The following is a 19,998-nucleotide window of genomic DNA, read 5'->3' on the forward strand; positions in this document are numbered from 1 at the left end:
TCTATTCAAGATGTGAAAGGAGCCCCCGCTGTGTGCCACATCCACCGCGGGGGGGCTCTTGGGGCTTTTTGGTGACCTTTCTGAGACCTTGCAGAGCGGGTGCAGGGGGGGTTGGGGGCGGCTGTGGGCTGAGCAGCCCCTGCGCTGCCTCAGTTTCTGAGTGGGTGATGCATTTGAGGCCGTTCCCCCCCCTCCCCCCCCCCGGAGCAGCCCCTTCCCGAGTGTGTGCAGACCACCGGAGGCACCAAATGAAGGCAGGCTGGGGGCGAGTTCCACAGCGATGTGCACGTTTATTCCAGCTGCCCCCCCCCCCCCCCCCAGCCCGTCCCCGTGCTGCGGGTGGCGGTCGCGGCAGTACAGAAGCAGTGGGGCTGGGGGAGGGGGGAGGGGCAGAGCGGCACACGGGGACGGGGCGGGGCCACAAAGTGCTCCCATGGATGTAGTCCGTCTGTACACCAGAACTGGATGGAATGGCTCAAAATAAAACAAATATATATATATATTTCTATATATACAAATATATAATATATATATATCTATGCCCACCAGATATATATATATATATAATGTCATCTCTCTGCAAAGGATAAAAGGTGACTTTGCATGCACAACCAAAGCCTCTGCTCCACGCCACCAACCCACGACACAGCAAACGGGGGACAGGGCCGTGCCCCACCCCCACCTTATTGCTATGGGGCCGTCCTCCTATCCCAGCCCTGGGGTGCGGAGCAGGGACACGAGACCCCGGGCTGCTGCCCCACGCCGAGGGGGGGGAGGGGGGGGAAGAATGGGGCACCGGTGCCTCTCCAGCCCCACTGCCACCACGAGGACGTGCCGGGGGGGGACATAGGCACCGAGTCACAAGGCAAAGTCTGGATAAGGCGAACCGATCCCGAGTACAGAGCGGCAGCGCCCGGGCGGGGGGCGGGGGCCGCGGGGACGGGCGGGGGGGACGCCGTCATAGGGCCGTGCTCTCCGAGTCCTCCTCCTCCTCTGTGGGGCCCTTCAGGGGCACTCTCTGCGCGGTGTCCTGTGGGTCCCGGCGCAGCGTGGCCTCCGTGCCCCCCAGGTGGATGGACGGCAGCTCGAAGTGCAGCAGACCTGCAGCGGGCACAGACAGCAGCGTGAGGGGCACGGGCCATCGTGTGTGCGATGGGTGCTGCGTGCTCAGCACCCTGCTCGGGGTGGGAACGGGGGGAAGCACGGGGCTTCCGTCCCCACCTGCGTGTCCCCGTGCCTGGAAGCACAGTGCTGGACCTTGCTGAGCCTGGGGAAAGACATCCCGAGGGCAAATGCTGTTCTCCAGCTCTTGCCTGCTTCTGCCAGCAGCTGCTGGTTCCCTAGAGCCTGGCACAGGCACTGGTACCCGAGGACAGTGCTGGGGTTGCACCGCTGTGTGGGTGCACTGATGCAGGAATGCAATGCTGGGGTTGCAGCAGTGCCTGGATGCAGTGTTGGGGTTGCAGCAGTGCCTGGGTGCAATGCTGGGGTTGCAGCAGTGCCTGGATGCAGTGTTGGGGTTGCAATGCTGGGGTTGCACCGGTGCCTCGGTACACCAATGCAAGAATGGAATGCTGGAAGTGCAGTCCTGGGCTTGCACCGGTCCCTGGATGCAGTGTTGGGGTTGCACCAGTGTGTGGGTGCACTGATGCAAGAATGCAATGCTGGGATGCAGTGCTGGGGTTGCAGCAGTGCCTGGGTGCAGTGCTGGTGTGCAGTGCCAGTCTGCACCAATGTGTGGATGCAAAGCTGGGGTGCGTTGCCAGGATTGCAGCCGTGCTTGGATGTACTGTCATAGGATGTACTGCTAGGGTGCAATGCCAGCACGCACCCATGCCTGCGTGCAATGCTGAAATGCAGTGCTGGGGCTGCACTCGTGCCTCGTGAGCACACTGATGCTTGGGCACAGTATCTAGGAGCACCCACACGTGGGCACAGTGGGGACGACGCGGGGGACGCAACAGTGCTGGGGTGCAGTGTCCCCCAAAGCCCACCCTGTCTCTGCTCTCCTGATCTCCCCGTCCTTGCAGCAGGGCCGCGCGCAGCGGGCACCACCACCACCAGTCCAGCTGGCAGCTGGGGAACTGGGACGGTGTCCCCAGAGCATCCCTGCTGCCCAAGCATCCCCGTGGGCAATGCATCACCACCTGATGCTCAAGCTCCCTGTGGGGGTGGCACTGCTTAGGGGATGCGGACACTCACGCTCACCCCAGTGCTCCCCCACCCAGCAGGGGCTGGGCACAAATCCCAGTGCCATCAAGTTGGCACACGGTGGGTATGGCATCAGAGCTGTGCTGGGGACCTTGCCACCTTCCCCAGACACTGCCACCTTCCTGAAGGCACTGCCACCCTCCTGGGGGACACTGCCGTCTTTCTGGGAGCACTGCCACCTTCCTGAGCACGCTGCCATCTTCCCAGGGATGTGGCCACCATCTGTGAGGACATGGCCTTCTTGTCTGGGAACACTGCCACCTTCCCAGCGACGTCACAACCTTCCTGTGCACAATGCCACCTTGCCAAGGATGCTGTTACCTTTCCAGAGCCATTATCACCTCCCTGAAGTCATTGCCACCTTCCTGGGCACACTGTCACTTTCCTTTGGACAATGCCACCTTCCCAAGGACCTTGCTGTCCTCCTGAGGACACTGCCATCTTCTTGGGCACACTGCCACCATTCTAGGGGACAATGCTACCTTGAGGATATTGTCATCATCCTGGGTGCATTGCCACCTTCCCCAGGACACTGCCACCAATCTGAGCACATTGCCACCTTCCCATTGTGACCTTCCCTGGGACATCACCTCCTTCCCAAGGTCACTGCCCCATTCCTAAGGCCACTCTCCCTTTCCCAGGGAGTTTGTCACCTTCCCAAGGTCACTGTCACCATCCTGGGCGCACTGTCACCTTCCCCAAGCGTGCTGCCACCTTTCCAAGCTGTTAACTCCCTGGGCACATTGCTTGGCACACTGTCACCTTCCAGGGCACAGTGTCACCTTCCCAGGGACCTTGCCACCTTCTCAGTGTCACTGTTACCTTCCCAAGGATGCTGCCACCTTCCTAAGGTCACTGTCACCTTCCTGGACATCCTGTCATCTTCCTGGGCATACAGTCCCCTTCCCAGGGATCTTGCCACCTTCTGAAGACTCTGCCACTGTTGAAGGACACTGCCACCTTCTGCAGATCACTGTCACTTTCCCGTGCATACTGTCACCTTCCCAAGGACGCTGCCACCTTCTCAAGGTCACCGTTCCCTTCCTGAGCACAGTTTCCTTCCCGAAGAGCCAAGGACAGCCACCTCCCAAGGCTGTCACCTTCCTAGGCACACCCTCGCCTGCCCAGGGACCCTGCCACCTCTCTGAGTACATGTCTACCTTGCCAGGGACCCTGTGACCACGCCAGGGACTTTGCCACCTTCCCAAGCTCACCGCCCCACACCTGAGGACGCCGTCCCTTTCCCAAGGCGACCATCCTGGACACCGCCTTCCTGAACACACCGCCACCTTTCCAAGGTGACCGTCACCTTCCTGGGCACCAAACCCGGGGTGCAAGCAGCCATCTCAGCATCGCCACAGGGTCCCCTCGGTGTCCCCGGGCAGCGGCCGTGCCCAGGAGCGCCCGGAGCTCCCGGCGCAGCCTGCGTCCCGCGGCGGCTGTTACCTGTGGGCACGCTCTCCCCGGGGGCCGAGGCGTCGAGCAGGGGGGGCTCCGTGGGCTGGGGGCTAGAGCCGGACGCGCTGGCCGTGGGGGGCTGCGGCGGCGGCAGCGAGGGCCTCTGCCTCGGCTTGGGGACGGGTCGAGATTTGGTTACAGAGCTGCCCAGGGGAGGAAGAGGAGGAGGAGGAGGAGACGGGGAAGGTGCGGCGGCTGGGGACAGCTGACCTGAGGCCAGGCAGTAGCCTTGCGGGTAAGCGAGTCCATAGGGCGCGGGGGTGCCCGGCGGGGTGGGGGACAGGCTGCCGGGGGACGGCTGGCCCGCCGGCGGCTCCGACGTGCCCCCCGAGGAGGGCACCTTGGGTGGGATGGGCGCCAGCTTCTTGGAGGCTGCGGGAGAGACAGACAGACAGACAGCAGGATGGAGAGACGGACGCACGGCGGGCAGGGGGCCGGGGGTGGCACACAGTTGGTACCCACCTTTACGTGGGGCGCGCGGGCTCTGCTCGGCAGGGGACGGTGGCGTGGCCATGGGCTGCTGCCCACTGCCCTTCTGTGCTGCGGACACGGGGGACAGCTCCTTGGGCTTTAGTGTGCTGCGGGGACAAGGGGCTGCAGTGAGCAGCTGTGCTCCCACAGCCCTGTGCCCAGAGCCCAGCACCGGCAGCATCCTTGTGCAAAGCAGCGGGCGTGCCGCGGGGCCACGGTGCTCGAGGGCACCCACTGAGCTGCTGTGCTTTCATTGCAATTTACAGCAATTCCTTAGCACGAGGGCCACGCTGCAGCCAAGCCAACGCGTGGCCGGCAGCCATCCCCCTGGGGACAGAGGGGACAAGGGGCAGCCGTGGTGGCAGGGGTAGTTACCTGGCCAGGTTGGCTCCCACCGGCGTGCGGCCGCCCCCGGGGGGAGAGGGGAGAGTGTGGGGGGAGCGGGGGCTGGGAAAGAGCAGTGGGGCAGCAATGGGGAGCGGGCAGTGCCAAGGGGCAAGAGAGCGTGGTGTGGGGACCAGCAGGGAGCGAGGCTTGGGGCGAGGGCGGGGGGTGAGCAGCTGGGGAGAGGAGGAGGAGGAGGAGTGGGAGGGAGGAAGGCTCTGGCTGCAGCCCGGCCAGAGGCGCAGTGCAGACTGTGTCCAGGGCAGGGGACAGGGGTGGGGACCAGGGGCCGGGGGCCCCCGCTTGTCCTCGGGGCAGGGGAGGCTGTAGTAGCAATCCGGCCAGGCAGGCGGCACACCACGCGTGCTGCAAAATGTCCAAAAAGATCACAGAACAGAAAAAGCACAGAACGACAAAATAAAAAGAGAAGTGAGCAGAAGCATCAGCAGGAGAAGGAAGCGAGAGCAGCAGCAAGGCAGCAGCACCAAGGGAGCAGGAATGGCCCCAGCACGGGTCCTGGGGCTGCTCACGGGGGAGGCCAACATCAAAATGGGGGGGAGCTTGGGGGACAGCCCCTTCCCCATGGCTGCAGAGCCCCTTGGGGTGGAAGCTCCATCGCTGGGATGGAGCTCTTGGCACGTCCCCTGCTCTGCAGGTGCCACCAGCAGCCCAGCACAGGGATAGAGGAGGGATGGGGTGAAGGCAGCAGCACCGGGATGGGTCACCATCTTACAGGGGACGAGGGCAGCGCAGAAGCAGATTGGCACAAAGGACACCAAAGCGAGGCAGCAGTGGAGGGGACCTGATGGGCACCCCCCACGCAGGGACAGGCAGCAGGGCACCCAGGGCCCTGGGGAGGGATTGCTCCGAGCACAGCCCTGTGCCAGAACACAGCTGTTGGGTCCCTGGCAGCACCCATGGGTGCTCAGCTGGCCCTCTGCCAGGCTGCACAGCAGCCCTGCAGGGTGGCAGGAGAGGAAGGCTCCTCATTTCAGGGCAGGATGGTGCAACTTAGGTGCCTTCTTCCATGTGACCTATGTTGACTGCAGGAGGACATGGATTTGGGGTGAAGAAAGAGCTCAGGGAACGCTAGGCTGCTGCAGGATTTTGCTATGACCACTGCAAGCTCAGCAGCTCACAGCTCACCACCACAACCTGTGCAAGCGTCCCACGGGGAAACCCAGCTCGGCTTGGTCCCCACGGGGACACCAGAGGGACACCACGGGGACAAGGGTGCCACAGAGACATGGGGACTGCATACCTTGCCCGCTCAGCTGCAGGTGGGAAGCCGAAGCTGGTGGCAGGAGACGAGGGGCTCGCTGACACATCGGGACCCTGCTCGGGGATGGGTGAGTGCGGCGTGGCGGGCAGCTCGGCCGGCGGTGCGGGTGGCTGTGTGGCCGGGGGGGTGGCAGGGGTCTTGCGTGCCCCTGAGGTGCCTCTACGTGCCACCCACGAGGTGTCCATCACCCTGACGCCCATGCTGGGGACAGAGACACTGCCTCAGCGCCCGCACGGCAGGACAGGACCGTGCTAGGGCCCCTCTGGTGTCCCCGCCCCAGGCAGCCCCCACTGAGCCCCTGCAAATATCTCCTCTGCTGGGGAGCTGCTGGGAATGAATCCCCACGGCAACGGGGTGGGATGGCTCTGCAGGACACGCCTGTGTTACCAGCCACATCATCCTTCACCTTGGCCCCAGGGCACCAGCATCCTCCCAGCACCCTCCCAGAACTGCCGCAGAGAGCACCGTACCTTTGGATTTTCCTAAGGCTGCGTGGACAGAAACAGACGGTTATTAGAAGTAAATAACCTAAATCCAGGCATGGCGTGCAAAGCTTGGAAAAGGAGCTGAGAGGACGTGGGGCTTGGAGTGTGGGCACAGGAAGGGCATGGTTCAGGGAACAGGTGCTGGAGATGGGGAAGCCTAGGTGCAGGTTTCAGAGCTGGGTCCACAGCACTGAGGACACAGGAGGTGACATAGGGGCAGCCTGCTCCCACCCCCAGCACTTAGGGGCTGTGACAAGCCCAGGTCTCATCCAAGCATCCCCAGATCTTATCCAAGTGCCCTCACATCTCATCTCAGTATCCCGAGGGGAAGAATGCATCCCCAGCATGGGCAGCAGGGTCCTCCCACTGGAACCACCCAACCTCCAGCCTGCACGCAACTCCCACCCTGGGGGGCAACGCCAGCTCCCTGTCCCCCAGCCCCGAACAGGCCCTACCCATCCTTCTTGTAGAACTCCAGCATCATGTTGTCCGTGGCCACGCTGAGTGGCCGCCGTGCCTGGTCGTGCTGCTTGCGGTCGGCATGGTCCATGTCTGGGGAGGGCATGGAGCTGTAGTTGGCATTGTGGTTCACGTGCATGGGGCTGCCATAATTGCCAGTGACGTTGAATTCAATGTCTGGGTGGGAAAGTGAGAGAGGGACATTAGCCTGCATGTCCCCAGCGAGGAGCTGGGATGGAGGGTGGAGGTGCCCTTGGCACTATCTAAACCATAGGGTTGTCCACAATGGGGTCACAGAATCACAGAATCATAGGGGTTGGAAGAGACCTCTAGAGATCATCGAGTCCGACCCCCCTGCCAAAGCAGGTTCCCTACCTAGGTTTCCTCCATGGAGCAGCTGGGTGCATCCTACTGCTGGCATAAATTATATTGGTCCTCTAACTCGCCCAAGATACATGATGCTCATCCAGTCCCATCCCACCCTACTCCATCTCACTGCATCTTATCCCATCCCACCCTATCCCATCCCATCCCATCCCATCCCATCCCATCCCATCCCATCCCATCCCATCCCATCCCATCCCATCCCATCCCATCTCACCTCATCCCATCCCATTTCACTGCATCCCATCCCATTCACTCTATTCCATCTCATTGCATCCTATCCCATCCCATCTCACTGTATCCCATCCCACCTCACCTCATCCCATCCCACCCATCCCATTTCATTGAATCCCATCTCATCCTACCCCACCTCACCCCATCCCAGCCCATCCCATATCACCCCAACCCATCCTGCTGTGTCCCAGTGCAGTGCAGGGCCCAGCCCACCTCCGGGGAAGAACCAGTCGGCGTGCTGGATGAGCGGCTCGATGATGCCCACAATCTGCAGGGAGACGGTCGTCATCATCTCTGTGATATTCCTGCAACACAGCGGGCAGCAGCTCGACGTCTTGCCACCCCACCATGCCCACACCCCACTCCCTGCTGGGATTTGCAGCCCCCCATCCCTTGGCTCTACCACCCTCTGCTCTGCAGCACCTCCAGGAGTGCAGGGGCTGCTCCCACACCACAGGAACAAACCTTTTGGCCACACACCCATGCCCCAGAGCTGCAGCTTCATTCTCCCTTACCCCCTTGCACCCTCATATCACGCATGCCCGTGGCCATACGCTACCCTTCTGCCTGTGGCCACAGAAGGTTGGGACCCAGCACGATGGCCACGTTGCTCGGCGTCATCTTGTTGGTGTCCTGGTACTCGGTCAGCTTGGCCAGGAATTTGATCAGGTACCTGGAGGGGTGAGCATGGGCGTGGTGAGGTGGGACATGCCCTCTGCAGCCCCACCACAGCCCCTTGCCGCCCCACGCTCACCTGATGTTGTTGTAGTTGGCCTTGGGCAGCTTCTCACAGGCATTCCACAGTGCCTGCAGCCTCTTCTCCTGCTCTGGGATGCTATGGGAGGGGAAAAGCTGAGTGTCCCCAGGGCCCCGAAACACTGACCCGCAGTGCTTCGTATCAGGGCACTCATTCCTTTACCCAGACGTTGCATAGATGAGCTTATACATCTACACTGAGGCCACCCTTGCTGCTAAGGCATGCCATGCACACAGCATCACAGACAGCCCTTGGACCCAAATGTTGGCCACTGGGTCAGAAATAACTTGGGGAAAGTGACCCTGCGTGCGGGCTGCGAGCCTCTGTGCTCAGTGCCCTCACCCTAGGGGAACTGCCACGGGTCAAAATGTGCTCGTGTGGACCCTCCTGAAATTCAACCCCAAGACCACTCCCCGTCCTGGACTCACTTGGACGCCTGGATCCACTCCTCGTACAGCTCGAACGTCATCAGCGGCTCTGGCAGCTCACGCAGGTAGGACTTGAGTGCTCCTGCAGCACATTAGGTTTCATGGAGGCTCCTTGAAACCCAGCACGCACTGAATTTCCACCCCACCTCTCCTCCTGTAACTTCCCCCTCTCACTTGTACCTCCCCCAGCCCCTCTGTCTCCTTTTTGCCAAGGCACATGCCCAGGAAGGCCCCTCAGCACGGCCCCACAGCGGCCATCAGTGCTTTCCATCATAGGGAACAGATCCCACACCCTGAAGCTCAGCTGGAAAGGGAAAAGCTTTAAACCAAACCCATGCTTCACAGAGCACAGCAGCCCAGGCTCTGCGTGCAGGGAACATCCTGAAATGCTGCAAACTCCATTAGGATGCACGTGCATCCCTGACCACCCCTTGCTCCCACAGAGCATCCCCCGCTCAGTGCGGCCACGTGGGGAGGGAAACCTGAAAGCAGCCCCCACAATCCCCACCTGCAATGGCATGCGGGTCAGCCGAGTACTCCTGCACGTCCACCACGCAGCAATCCAGGGCGGCCTTCAGCTTCTTCAGCTTGGAGGCAGAGGGAGCCACGCGGAACAGCCCCTTGGCACAGCACACGGGGCAGCGTCGGTGCCAGGGGACAACCCCCGGGCCCCCCCCCACCCTGGCCACTCGTCTCCGTGCCACACGAGGCAGCCGTGGCCATCCCTGTGGGCACCCACCTCCTCCTGCATGCCGCACTCCAGCAGCATGGTGACACAGGCCTCCACTGGGAAGGCGATCTCGCGCCCGCTGACGGCCAGGTGCTCCTCCAGCGGCTTCCCGAAGGACGGCTTCTCCATCCACGCCTCTGTGAGGGCACAGTGCTGCCAGGATGCACCCTGCCTCCTCCTCACCCCACCCCGGGCTTCAGCTCAGGGGTTCAGTGGGTTTTGAGGTGCTGTTGCAACACCACAAGCCTCCCAGGCAAATCGAAAGTGTCTTGTAAAGGTGAAATCCAAACAAAATGTTTTCCAGTGGTCGCATTTCTTGATCCTCTGCGTGGGATCAAGAGGGAAGGACGCAAAGGTCACTCCCTGCTCAGTGCTGGTCAGCTCCCACTGTCCTGCTGGGGGGACAGTGCAGTGACCCCAAGGGATGGGGACATCTCTCCAGCTCATGGGCAAGGGGGATGCACGGCCACACTGTGCCACGCTCAGGGATGGCACCCCATGCTGCCTGCAAAGCTCTGTGCCACCAGCTCACGTCCTGCTGCCACCCACCTCGAGCCCTGCGTGCACTCACCCTGCTGGGCCTTGATCTGAGGCAGCACGTTCTGCAAAAGTGCCAGTGACTTCCTGTGGTACTCAGCTTGCACCTCGATCAGCTGCAGAGAGATGGCACAGACTGCACCCGGTGTCCCCACCGCAGTAAGGGCACGGGGCAGGGCGGGACAGGGCCCCAGCTCGCAGCGCTCACCGTTTGGAAGTAGTTTGCATAGTCTATTTCTTTGGCCACGAAACTGTACATGTCGGCCGAGAGCTGGTCCTGTGGGAGCATGGGAACAGGAGCTCACCCCACAGCCCGGGGCTGACAACACGAGTGCTGACCCCGGGCTCCTGCCCCACATCCAGCAGCATCACCTGGCTTTGCCTTCTGCTGCACTTCAGACATCTCCATCCTCCCACACTTTGGTCTTTGCAAAGACCCCTGCCCTTGTGCCTTCTCAACACACTCTGCAGCTCCCTCATAGAGCCAGAGCATATCCCAAGGAGGAAGGGACCCACGAGGATCAAGCCCAGCTCCTGGCTCCACACAGCACCACATCCAGCACGGGGATGGAGCAGACTTCAGAGGCCACTCCAGCCCTGGCTGTGTTCCTGCTGGGTGACCTGACCCCACAGGGCTCTGTGTAAGCGGTGCGGAGCTCCCTGGCCTCCAGGGATGGGATGCTCTCAGGCTTCCAAGGGCCATGGGATACAGGGGGCAGAGGAAGCACAGCTGGCAAGCATCACCCAGATTTGGGACGGCACTCACTTTTGAGGGTGGCACATGCTTTTGCCCAAGCACCCTACAGCACCCACTGAGCACAGGAAGAGGGTCAGGGCTGTGACAGGGCTGCGCTGGGCATAGGACATAGTGAGCGGGGGGTTTCTGGTGGGCAGTGGGGTCAGCAGAGGGGCTGGGGTGATGCTGCAGGCTTCCCACTGGACTGCAAGTAATGCCTGGGATGAGAGGGGACACTGCAGCCCTGGCTGCACATGGAGCACGTGTCCCTGAACCGCACTGTCCCAGCACTGTGCCCTGACCCCTCCACACCCCCATCACAACCCAGGCTGCCCCATCCCGAGCCCTGGCCAGCTGTACCCTGCAAATCTCCACTCTGTTCGCCGCCTCCTCCATCTCCTCCCTGAGAGCATCAGCTTTGGCACCCGACGGCTGCAGGTTGCTCGACAGCCCCGAGGACTTTGCAGACTGCTGCCACCTGGGGACATGGGGCCGGGTCAGTGGGACACAGAGGCCACGCAGAACTCGTAGGCAGCCCCGAGACCCCTTGCCAGACCACTGTGGTCCAAAGGGAGGGTCTGAGCCCACGGTGGATGCAGGAGCTACTCCCAGCCACACATATCTCCAGTTCCAATTCAGTAAACATTTCCAGAAGGGGCCTCAGGCAGATGGGATGAAAAAGGGAAGCAATGGGGCAGCAATGGGGCATTAGGGCCCCAGCCCTGCAGACACCCCTGCACTTCTCTCCTTGTGCACAGACAAACCCAGCAGTTTCCTAAGTGTTTGCAAACTGCCTGGGGAACAGCCCCATCTGCAGCCCCCAAGGTCCCACCACAGCATCACCTGGGACACCAAGGGCCATCCCACAGTCCCAGCAGAGCTGTGCCACCCCAGCACTGCTCTACAGCAGTAGGAGCACCTGGCTCTTTGCCTTCATGTAACAATTCAGACAGATAGGTAGAAGAGGAAAAGATAAAGTCTTGGGCCATAAAAAAAAATCTCCTCTGCAGTGTGCATGGAAGGAGAAGAGCAGAAATACTGGCTCATTGCAGAGCGTGGCTTCAAGGCACACAGTGACACAGCTGTGCTCTCCCAGGGCTGCCATCCCTTGGCCAGAGCAGCACTGGGGGAGCCCCACACAAGGAGCAATGCCTGCAGCCAGCCCAGCTGTGGTTCCCACCTTGTCCTTGAGGAGTCCATGTCCAGTACCAGCTTTGCTAAGTGCTTCCTCTGCTTCTGGATATTTGGGATTTCCACCTGCAGCAACATAGGGGCAGGGGAGGAGGAAAAACCCCACTGAATCACCACCGCATTAGGAAGGCAGTGTAGCCCATCCCTCCTCTGCGATGCACAAAACCCCTCAATCCCAACATGCATGTGCAAAAACCCCACCCCTAAAAGAAGCATCCTTTGGTCAGTAGGCTGGCTGAAGGCAGAAAAAGGCAGCCTGCATGTGGCAGCACAGCAAGGCTCATCATGCACCGACAGTGTGTGCCTGGGGCACTGCAACATCAGAAAACCCCAGAGCACAGCACAGCCCTGCTCGCTTCTCCTGGTGTCAGTGCCATGAAGTTGGGGGGAGATGAAAGCACTACGGAGCCCACGGTGTTTCACAAGACATAAAAGAGTGGGGGGAGGGAGAAAAGGAGCATTTGGCAAAATTAAACAAAAAAATCCTAAAACAACAGAGAGTTGACAGCTGTATGGGAACTGCTGAATCACGGCCTGAAGCACTGATTGATCACCTGAGGTGAGCACTGAGTCAGCCAGGGAGCACAGGGGAAGGCAATGCACCTGTGTGACCAGGAGGGGATGGAGTCTGGCTCCACCTCTCCCAGACCCCATTTAAGGGCTGAACACCACCAAAGAAGGATCTCTTGTTGGAGATCCCTCCCCTGTAGAGTTTTAGGCAAGTCTTGACCATCTGCGACAGGTGAGCCTTTCTCTATTTACTGATTGTCTTTATACCACTCAGATAAGCTAAACAAAATACACTATCCACCTCATTATTTTCTGTGGATACTATTCCTTCAGGTTATTCACCCTACGGATGCTATTCTTTCGGGTTATTCACCCTACAGCAGTGGAAGGGAAAAATCTTCTGAACGGCAACCTCGCACAGAAACACATCTCAGCTCACGCCTCTGCCTCCAGGAAAGCAGAGCAGCACAAGAAGGGCAGGAGTGCCCACCTCAGCCAGCACGAAGAGTGGCTCGATGACGTCCCTCTCCACCTGCAGCTCGAAGTGGATGAGCTCCTGTGCCAGCTTGTCCTCTGCCTCCCCGCACAGCCGCAGCATCTTCCTGCAAGGCATGCACAGCTGGGGCAGGGTGGGAGGCCGTCCCGGCCACGGGCAGTGGGACACAGGGTGGGGACAGTAGTGCCACGGCGTTACCAGCACCTCTTACCCCAGCAGGGAGTCATCGCCCAGCACGGCTGAGCCCTCTGTCAGGCACTGTGCCAGCGTGGTCAGAGGAAGCTTCTTCTGCAAAGGGAGCACGGTGCCGTCACACCCTGCGCGCCGCGGGGCAGCTCGGGCACGGCACCCATCCCGCAGAGCTCACCGAGCGCTTGTCAGCATCCACGCCCTGCTGGCCCTGCAGACATGCTGTCAGCTTCTTGTGGGTGCTGTGGGACACCTGCTTCACCAGCTCCAGACGCTTCTCCACCTGCAGGTGCAGAGCTGGCCGTCACCGCCCTGTCCCCGGCTTTGCCAACCGAAGGGAGCTTAGTTGTAGGCTCTCCCCACGGAGGGCTTTGCTCGTGGACCCCCGCTCCCTGGGCTGGGAGCTGCCCGGTTTGCCTCGGCCTTGGCTGAGCTGGGAAGTTCATCCTGAAGCTCGGTGAGATGAGTCACTGAGCATCAGCAAACATGATCCACCCAAAAACAAACCTGGGGAGGGGGGGGTAAGGATGCACAGCAAAGCAGAAGACAACATCTGGAGGATCCTCTGGGAAAACAACCAACCCCGCAGTGCCACTGTCCCCAGCATCCCCTTCCTGGGTGTGACCCCCCAGGGACAGCCCAGGAACCGCACACAAAGCTGACACAGCCACACCCCCACCCAGCGCCGGCCGGAGGCACTTCACCTGCAGGAGATCTTCACTCAGCACCTCTGTCTTCTCAGCCCTGTGGGGAGAAGGAGGAAAATCAGAACTGGTGAAGGGAACTGTGGCTGTGCTGCGAGGGGACTGTCCCCCTCTGCTCTGCCCTCGTGAGACCCCACCTGGAGCACTGTGTCCATGCTGTGCCGGGCTCTCCTGGGGATGGGGCTGTTTTGCAGCAGAGAGGCAGATGTGCATAACTCACCTGCAGACCCAGGAGCCCCTGCGTGCACTGATGCTTCACCAGGGTGCATGGCCACACCATGGTGTAATGCTTATGCATAACCTGAGGGGGCTTTTACAGCCTCAGTAAATCATTTCTCCTTTAAAAAGTTATCTACGTCATGATGCGCTCGGACAGAGCGCAGAACTGAGCTAAAATGCAAAGGTCAGTTACACTCTCCATGTTCAGCACAGCCACATCCTCCAACCTCCTTCCAAAGAGCACCCAACCTGCCCCAGCTCTGTTCCCTTTCCAATAGCATGGACCGTTTTCTCAGCAGTGAGAGACCGAGCTGCAGAAGAGAAGCGCTGAAAAAGTGGAAACGAAGAGTGAGAAAGAGGAAATGAAGAATATGAAAAGTGAAGAGCAATGGAGGAAGAGTTGAAAGGCTGTGGCAGCAGCACGGCTCCCAGGCAGGGCCAGGGATGTGTGCGAGGTCGGTGGTGAGCACGCTGAGCTCAAGGCCTTGCTGGAAATGTGAATGAACAGTGCTAAATCTGGCTTGCATAGGAAACCTGTCATGAGGTCCAACTGAAGGCAGTTTGAAAAGGCAGAGTGAGCCCACCTGGTTTCATTAGAAAATTGGATTTGAAGGCGTGCACTGCGATCCCCTGTACTGGGAAGGCAATGGATCAGCTCTTCACCTGCCAGGGCTATGGCCCCACACAGAGCAGACAGAGCAGACACAGGGCTCCATCTACTCAGCATCCGTGGAGGGGAAGGAGAGAGCAGAGACATGAGAGCATCGTGCACCTTCAGCCATGTGCAGCTCCAGGAGCAAAGCAGCACTGCCACCTGCTCCACGCACCACCCGAGCTTCAGCCTCAGCGGGGACTGAGCACTCATGTCCATGCAAACAGCCATCACCATTCAGAAAATGCTCCAAGAAAAGCAATGCTGTCCGTGTGCTTTCTCCTTTTTGGGTTTGCATGCCTGGGGCTGTCCAGCTCTGGCAGATCTCTCCCAGCCGTCACAAAACACCATGTGCTGGGCTGTAATGCATGTGCAGGAAGCAGAAAACAGCACTGTGCACAGGATAACAAAATCTGGCCTTGCCCTGATCTCAAGCACTTGCAGCACTGGAAGACCTCCATGCCCTTAACAGCACCTGCACCCTGCCCAACTGCAGGACCCTGCGTGGGTTGGGAGCCCACCAGCAAACAGCACGGCTGTGCAGAGTGGGGAGAAAAGAAGGCAGCAGTCTTCTTCCCTCTCCTCTCTCTGAAGGTTCTCATTTCTGTTCCAGGATGCTGAGAAAAAAACCCACAACCAAGTCATCCCATCCTGGGATTTGCTCCCACCGACGGTGCTCCAGAATCTGTGCGTGACACCCAGGGGTGTGAGAACCAGCAGCACCCCCAAACACACATCAGCCTGCAACGAGCCGTTCCAGACTGCTGCTCTACACATAAAGACTGTAAGGGAAAAAATAATCACATCGTCTTACTCCACTGACATCAGATTGCATTGCAGCTCTGCGCCGGAAGAATCCCACTCTACCCGTGATGTTTCCAGCACCTCAGCCTGTGCTGTGTTTTGGAGGGGCTGCTGTGCCTCCTCACTGCTGTGCTATGGCTTTGCTGTCCCCCAGGGGCACCTCCAAAAATGCCGCCTGACAGAAACTGGCTCACACCCAAAGAAACCCACTGTCTTCCAGCACCCCCAGCGCCCAGCCCGCACGCTGCAGGGGGCTGGGGGGATTAGCAGCTCTGTGCACTCTTCCATCTTTCCGTCAGGCATGGAGCACGCTCCTCCCCTTCCCCTCCGCACTCCCACCCCGGAGCTGTTTTTCTCAGCTCAAATCCTGGCAATTCTCAGCCTCGGTCACTCGGGTCCCCATGAGCATCTGGGAGAAAGGGGACAATGAGTACACGGAGCCAGAAGCAAATGAGTGGGGGATGCAGCTCCAATTTGCTTGGCGTTGGCTCCTGTGAAAACCAATTGTTGCCACTGGAAATCAACACCAATTGAGCAAATTAATTTGATTTACTGATAAACACGACATAATCTTCTAAGGCGAAACTGCGCACTGAGCTCGGAGCTGCAGCGAGCTGTCTGCTCCCCCTGAGCATCCCATCCCAGCACCAGAAGGCAGAATCCAGGCTTCTTCCACATCACAGCACACTCCCAAAGTGGGGTGAGGTGGCTTCCCCAGGGAGCTGTGGCACTGGGAGGGCTGGAGGAGCACTCTGGATCCTGCCACGATGACTCTACCCATGGCTATCCCCATAAGGGCGTCACTATGGAGCTCAGCTTCGCCACAGAGCGAGCTCTGGGGTAGCACCAACAAAGCAGCACAAGAAGCACAGCCTCGATTTTGGCCATTTCAAATCCCATTCAGCATTTTGCTGCAATCTTCCTTCCAAAGGGGAAAACCATCCCCTGGAGGCGATGCAGCTGGGACACAGTCTGCCAGCTGTGGGGGCTGCGTTGCATCCCACAAACAGCCTGGAACTGCCACGGAGTGCCAAGGACGGGCTCCCAAGGACGGGAAGGAGCATCCCTAGGGCAGGGCCGAGCAGCTCCCTGCCCCACACCCGCCCCCAGCAGCACACCTCTGGGTGCCCACAGCTGTGCTGTGCTGGGTTCAGCACGCAGCTCAGCTACCCCAGGGCACAGCTCGGCTTTGCTGATGGGGGTGAGTCAGATTACGGTTTAATTAAGGCACAGCCCTGCGAGCAGAGCCAGGACCACGCAGAACCAGGGCCGGACCTTGCACGGATCTGGCAGGTCCCCGTGGGTTTGGGGAGCCTGGAGGAGAGACGGTGATTTATGTGCAATTTGGGGACAAAACATTCAGACTGCTCCATTAATATTTCATTGCTCCATTCGCCGGCACTGCTGGCTGAGGAGGATAAAAATACCCGGCTGGCTGCCTGTGCCCACCACCACCTCTCAGCTCCCCGAGCACAGCAAGCCCAGGGTCTGCAGTAGGATGGGGGGCTGCAGGCTGTGCCCTGCTGCAAACCCCATCGGAAAAGCCCCGGTGATGCAGCTCATCCTCACTCCCTCCATCCTTGCTTCTTGCAAGGCTGCATGCTGGAAAAAGCCTCTCTATTTAAAGCCTGTAGCTTGAAGCGTAGGCATCCCGACGCTTGAGGAAAAGGCTCTGCCCAGGAACAGAGCTTGCTGCCCCCCCAAAGCCACCCCAAGGAGGACACATCCCCCCGCTCCCCCCATGACTGCGTTCCCAGCCGCCTGCTGTGCCTTCAGGCACCCGGGAGTGTCACTTTGCATGAGGCTGCTGCTGCCCGTTCCCTTCCTGACCGAGAGAAATCAGCACTCAGACAGTTCTGGAAACCCACGGGGCACTGTGCATGCAGGAGCAGCCCCGCTGCCGCTCCCCATGGCCTTGGCAGCCCCACACACGGAACGGGGAAGCACAGGAATAAAGCAGGAGCGCTCGGTGAGCATCGCAGCCACCTGCTAATCTCCCTTCCCTCTTTCCACCCCACGGTGGTGATGCAGCCTGGTGGTGATGCTCTAGGCTGAGCACTGAGCGTGTCCCAGGGACGAGCACCTCTGGTTCTCCACCTCCTTTTAGCAGAGCCAGAATTCTCACGGCCCCGTGTGTTTGGGGCTGGGAAAAGGGGTGCGAGGGGCAGCAGGGACAGAGCCAGCCCCAGGGAGCGGGGAGGTGCGGAGGGGCAGGAGAGGAGGCAGCGAGGGGACAATAGGAGGGGATGGCGGGGCGGGACAGTGCTGTGCCAAATGGCCGTTTCCTTCCTCACTTCTGCCCTCTCTCCTTGCCCTTCCCCTTTCTCTGTCGTGGTAAACAAAAGGAGTACTCGGCACAGCACAGCTTTTGGCCCCCATCCAAAGACAGATGTGCTGGGGAAGGGGCAGCACTGCTCCCCTGCGTGCTGCTCTATCCTGGAATGGGGACCAGAGGGGTTTTCCCGAGGCACGGCACTGTTCAAAACATGGTTTTAATACAGGTGCATCACTCAGGTGCTGGCTAGGTAAGGTGACCACAGGGACAAGCATGGGGGTGGCAGGATGGATCAGGCTGTGAGCCCAGCACAAGCCGTGGCAGTGATGTCTCCAGGGGCTGCACAGCCCCCAGCCACCCCCCACGCACAACCCAGGGCAGAAGTACGGGGCTGGGGATGACACCTCCTGTCCCCTATCCCCAGCCCCACTCCACACTCTCTTGGGTGGAACACAGCTAAGCCACAGGGCTGACTGGGAGGAGTGGGATGAGCTGGGAACCCCTTCCCATCTTCATAGAACAGAGGAAAGTGACCCCAGCATCCCCAGTGCCCTTTAGAGCAACTTGAGGGATGGCCTCCATCTGCAGCGCAGACCCTCCAGCACCATCCAGGGCACAGTCCCATCCCCAGCCCCAACCCCACTCCTGTCCCCAGCCCCGTCCCCAGGGCTCGTGGGTGGCAGCACCGCAGGGAGCTCAGCCCCGCACCCACGGTCCCGGCTGGTCACAAGGCAGCGCTGCAGCAGAGCACGGCAGAGGATTACTTATTTATTTCCCTGCTGAGAAGCCTAAGCACGAGCATTGCAAACAAGAACGACGTGCTGCCGGTCTCGAGTGAGCCCCGCGGGGCAGAGCTTTCCCCTGCCCGGTCCCCAGCACCGGGAGCAGAGCACAAACCTCCCCGCAATGCTCCAAGCTGCGAATTCACGCTCCTGCCTGCATCACCTGCCACGAGCATCTCCCAGACGGCCGTTACCCGGAGCTCAGCGGCCAGGCAGGAAGGCGCTGGGGCTGCCGGTGACCCCATTTTGAAGGCTGATGCGTGGGACACGCGCGCTGCTGGCAGCAGCTGTGCTCCTCCAGCCCAATCCCCGCTCCTTCGGAAGGAACCGAGTCCAGCGCAGCTCCCTCCATCCATCCCCGCGCCCACAGTGCCGGTTCGGACCCGCAGCCATCTGCGGCCGCGCGGTGGGATGAGGCAGCGAGCTGCTCGTCCCCAGCACTCACGTCGGGAAGGAGAGATGGATGCAGGGACGGATGAGGAGCGGATGCAGGGAGAGAAGGAAGGATGCACGGAGGGATACGGAGCACAGCCACGGGATCGCGGCGGCAGCCCCACAGGGGACACAAGGAGCAGCCGCCAGCAATGGGGTGACGGCACACAGCCCTGCCCGCTGCCCGTGCTACCCGCCCCGGAGCCGCGCTGGAGTCGGAAAAACGAAAGAATAAAATAAAATGAATCCTTCCACATCCCTCCCCACTCCCTCCCCCACGCACCGCTGAAAAACCTCGGAATTACACAACCACCGTCGGCAAAGCCGCGGGTCTGGCCGCGGGCCCGGGCAGCATCACAGCACCCACCCCCCCCCACGGGCACCCCGACGTGTGCCGCCCCCATCGCGCCGGCCCCACAACCCCACGCTTCAGCCGGAGGGGGACATCGAGGGATGGGTGCGGCCGCACGCAGGGATGCTGGGGGGGGCACCCGAGGGCGACGGAGGGCAGGGTTGGGGTTAGGGGGGCAGGGCAGGTGGGGTGCAAGTACGGCGCGGGAGGGGTGCGGGGTGGGTGCGGGGCAGGTGCATGCGGGGTGCACGGCCCGTCCCCGTCCCTACCTGCCCACGGTCTGGTTGGCGAGCTGGCGCATGCGGTTGAATTGCTTCTTCATGGTGGCGGCGGCGCGGGCGCCCCTTACGCGGCCGCGGGCGGGCGGCGGGGAACCGCTCCCAGCGCTCCTCCCGCATCCCCGCCCGGCGCGCAGCCGGGCAGAGCCGAGCCGAGCCGAGCCGAGCCGGGCCGAGCAGAACCGAGCCGAGCCGAGCCGAGCCGAGCCGGGCCGGGCAGAACCGAGCCGAGCCGAGCCGAGCCGAGCCGGGCCGGGCAGAACCGAGCCGGGCAGAGCCGAGCCGAGCCGAGCCGGGCCGAGCCGAGCCGAGCCGGGCCGAGCCGAGCCGGGCCGGGCCGAGCCGAGCTGGGCCGGGCCGAGCGGGCCCCACCGCCGCGCTCCGCGCCCACCGCTCCGCTCCGCTCCGCACCGCCCCGCGCCGCACCGCCCCGACCGCGGCGGAGCTGGGAAATGTAGTCCCGGAGGGATCGGCCGAGAGAGGGGGGCTGGAGCCGGCGCGGCCCCCCCGTGTCCCTGCGGAACCCTACGGCGCTCCTGCGGCATCGCACCGCACCCA

The 19,998-nt window shown here is 61.1% G+C and overlaps 1 protein-coding gene across 1 annotated transcript; it reads right to left on the reverse strand.

Moving 5' to 3' along the window:
• Positions 1–786: 786 nt before the first annotated feature.
• ARHGAP44 (Rho GTPase activating protein 44) lies at positions 787–19,494 on the reverse strand. The gene is made up of 21 exons (XM_065735108.1): positions 19,432–19,494; positions 13,647–13,686; positions 13,121–13,225; positions 12,965–13,041; positions 12,748–12,859; positions 11,737–11,813; positions 10,917–11,034; positions 10,029–10,097; positions 9,855–9,936; positions 9,293–9,420; positions 9,062–9,173; positions 8,554–8,635; positions 8,123–8,203; positions 7,928–8,041; positions 7,582–7,673; positions 6,747–6,927; positions 6,277–6,294; positions 5,786–6,007; positions 4,132–4,247; positions 3,658–4,041; positions 787–1,101 (listed from the first exon to the last, which is right to left on the reverse strand). Exons 1-21 carry the CDS (start codon positions 19,482–19,484, stop codon positions 959–961), a joined length of 2,406 nt encoding a protein of 801 aa, XP_065591180.1. The 5' UTR covers positions 19,485–19,494; the 3' UTR covers positions 787–958.
• Between the last annotated feature and the right edge of the window lie 504 nt (positions 19,495–19,998).

Source organism: Cyrtonyx montezumae, unplaced genomic scaffold, assembly GCF_038088225.1.
Source record: "Cyrtonyx montezumae isolate F1298 unplaced genomic scaffold, pur_monq_1.0 scaffold_19, whole genome shotgun sequence".
NCBI lineage: Eukaryota > Metazoa > Chordata > Aves > Galliformes > Odontophoridae > Cyrtonyx > Cyrtonyx montezumae.

Excerpts from the sequence above, each read along its gene's own strand:
- ARHGAP44 (XM_065735108.1), bottom strand. The coding sequence starts at position 19,484 with ATGAAGAAGCAATTCAACCGCATGCGCCAGCTCGCCAACCAGACCGTG. Across the intron at positions 9,937-10,028 it reads ATGCAAACTACTTCCAAACG|CTGATCGAGGTGCAAGCTGA; the intron begins GTGAGCGCTGCG and ends ATCTCTCTGCAG. Across the intron at positions 4,248-5,785 it reads CCTGCAGCTGAGCGGGCAAG|CACACTAAAGCCCAAGGAGC; the intron begins GTATGCAGTCCC and ends TTGTCCCCGCAG.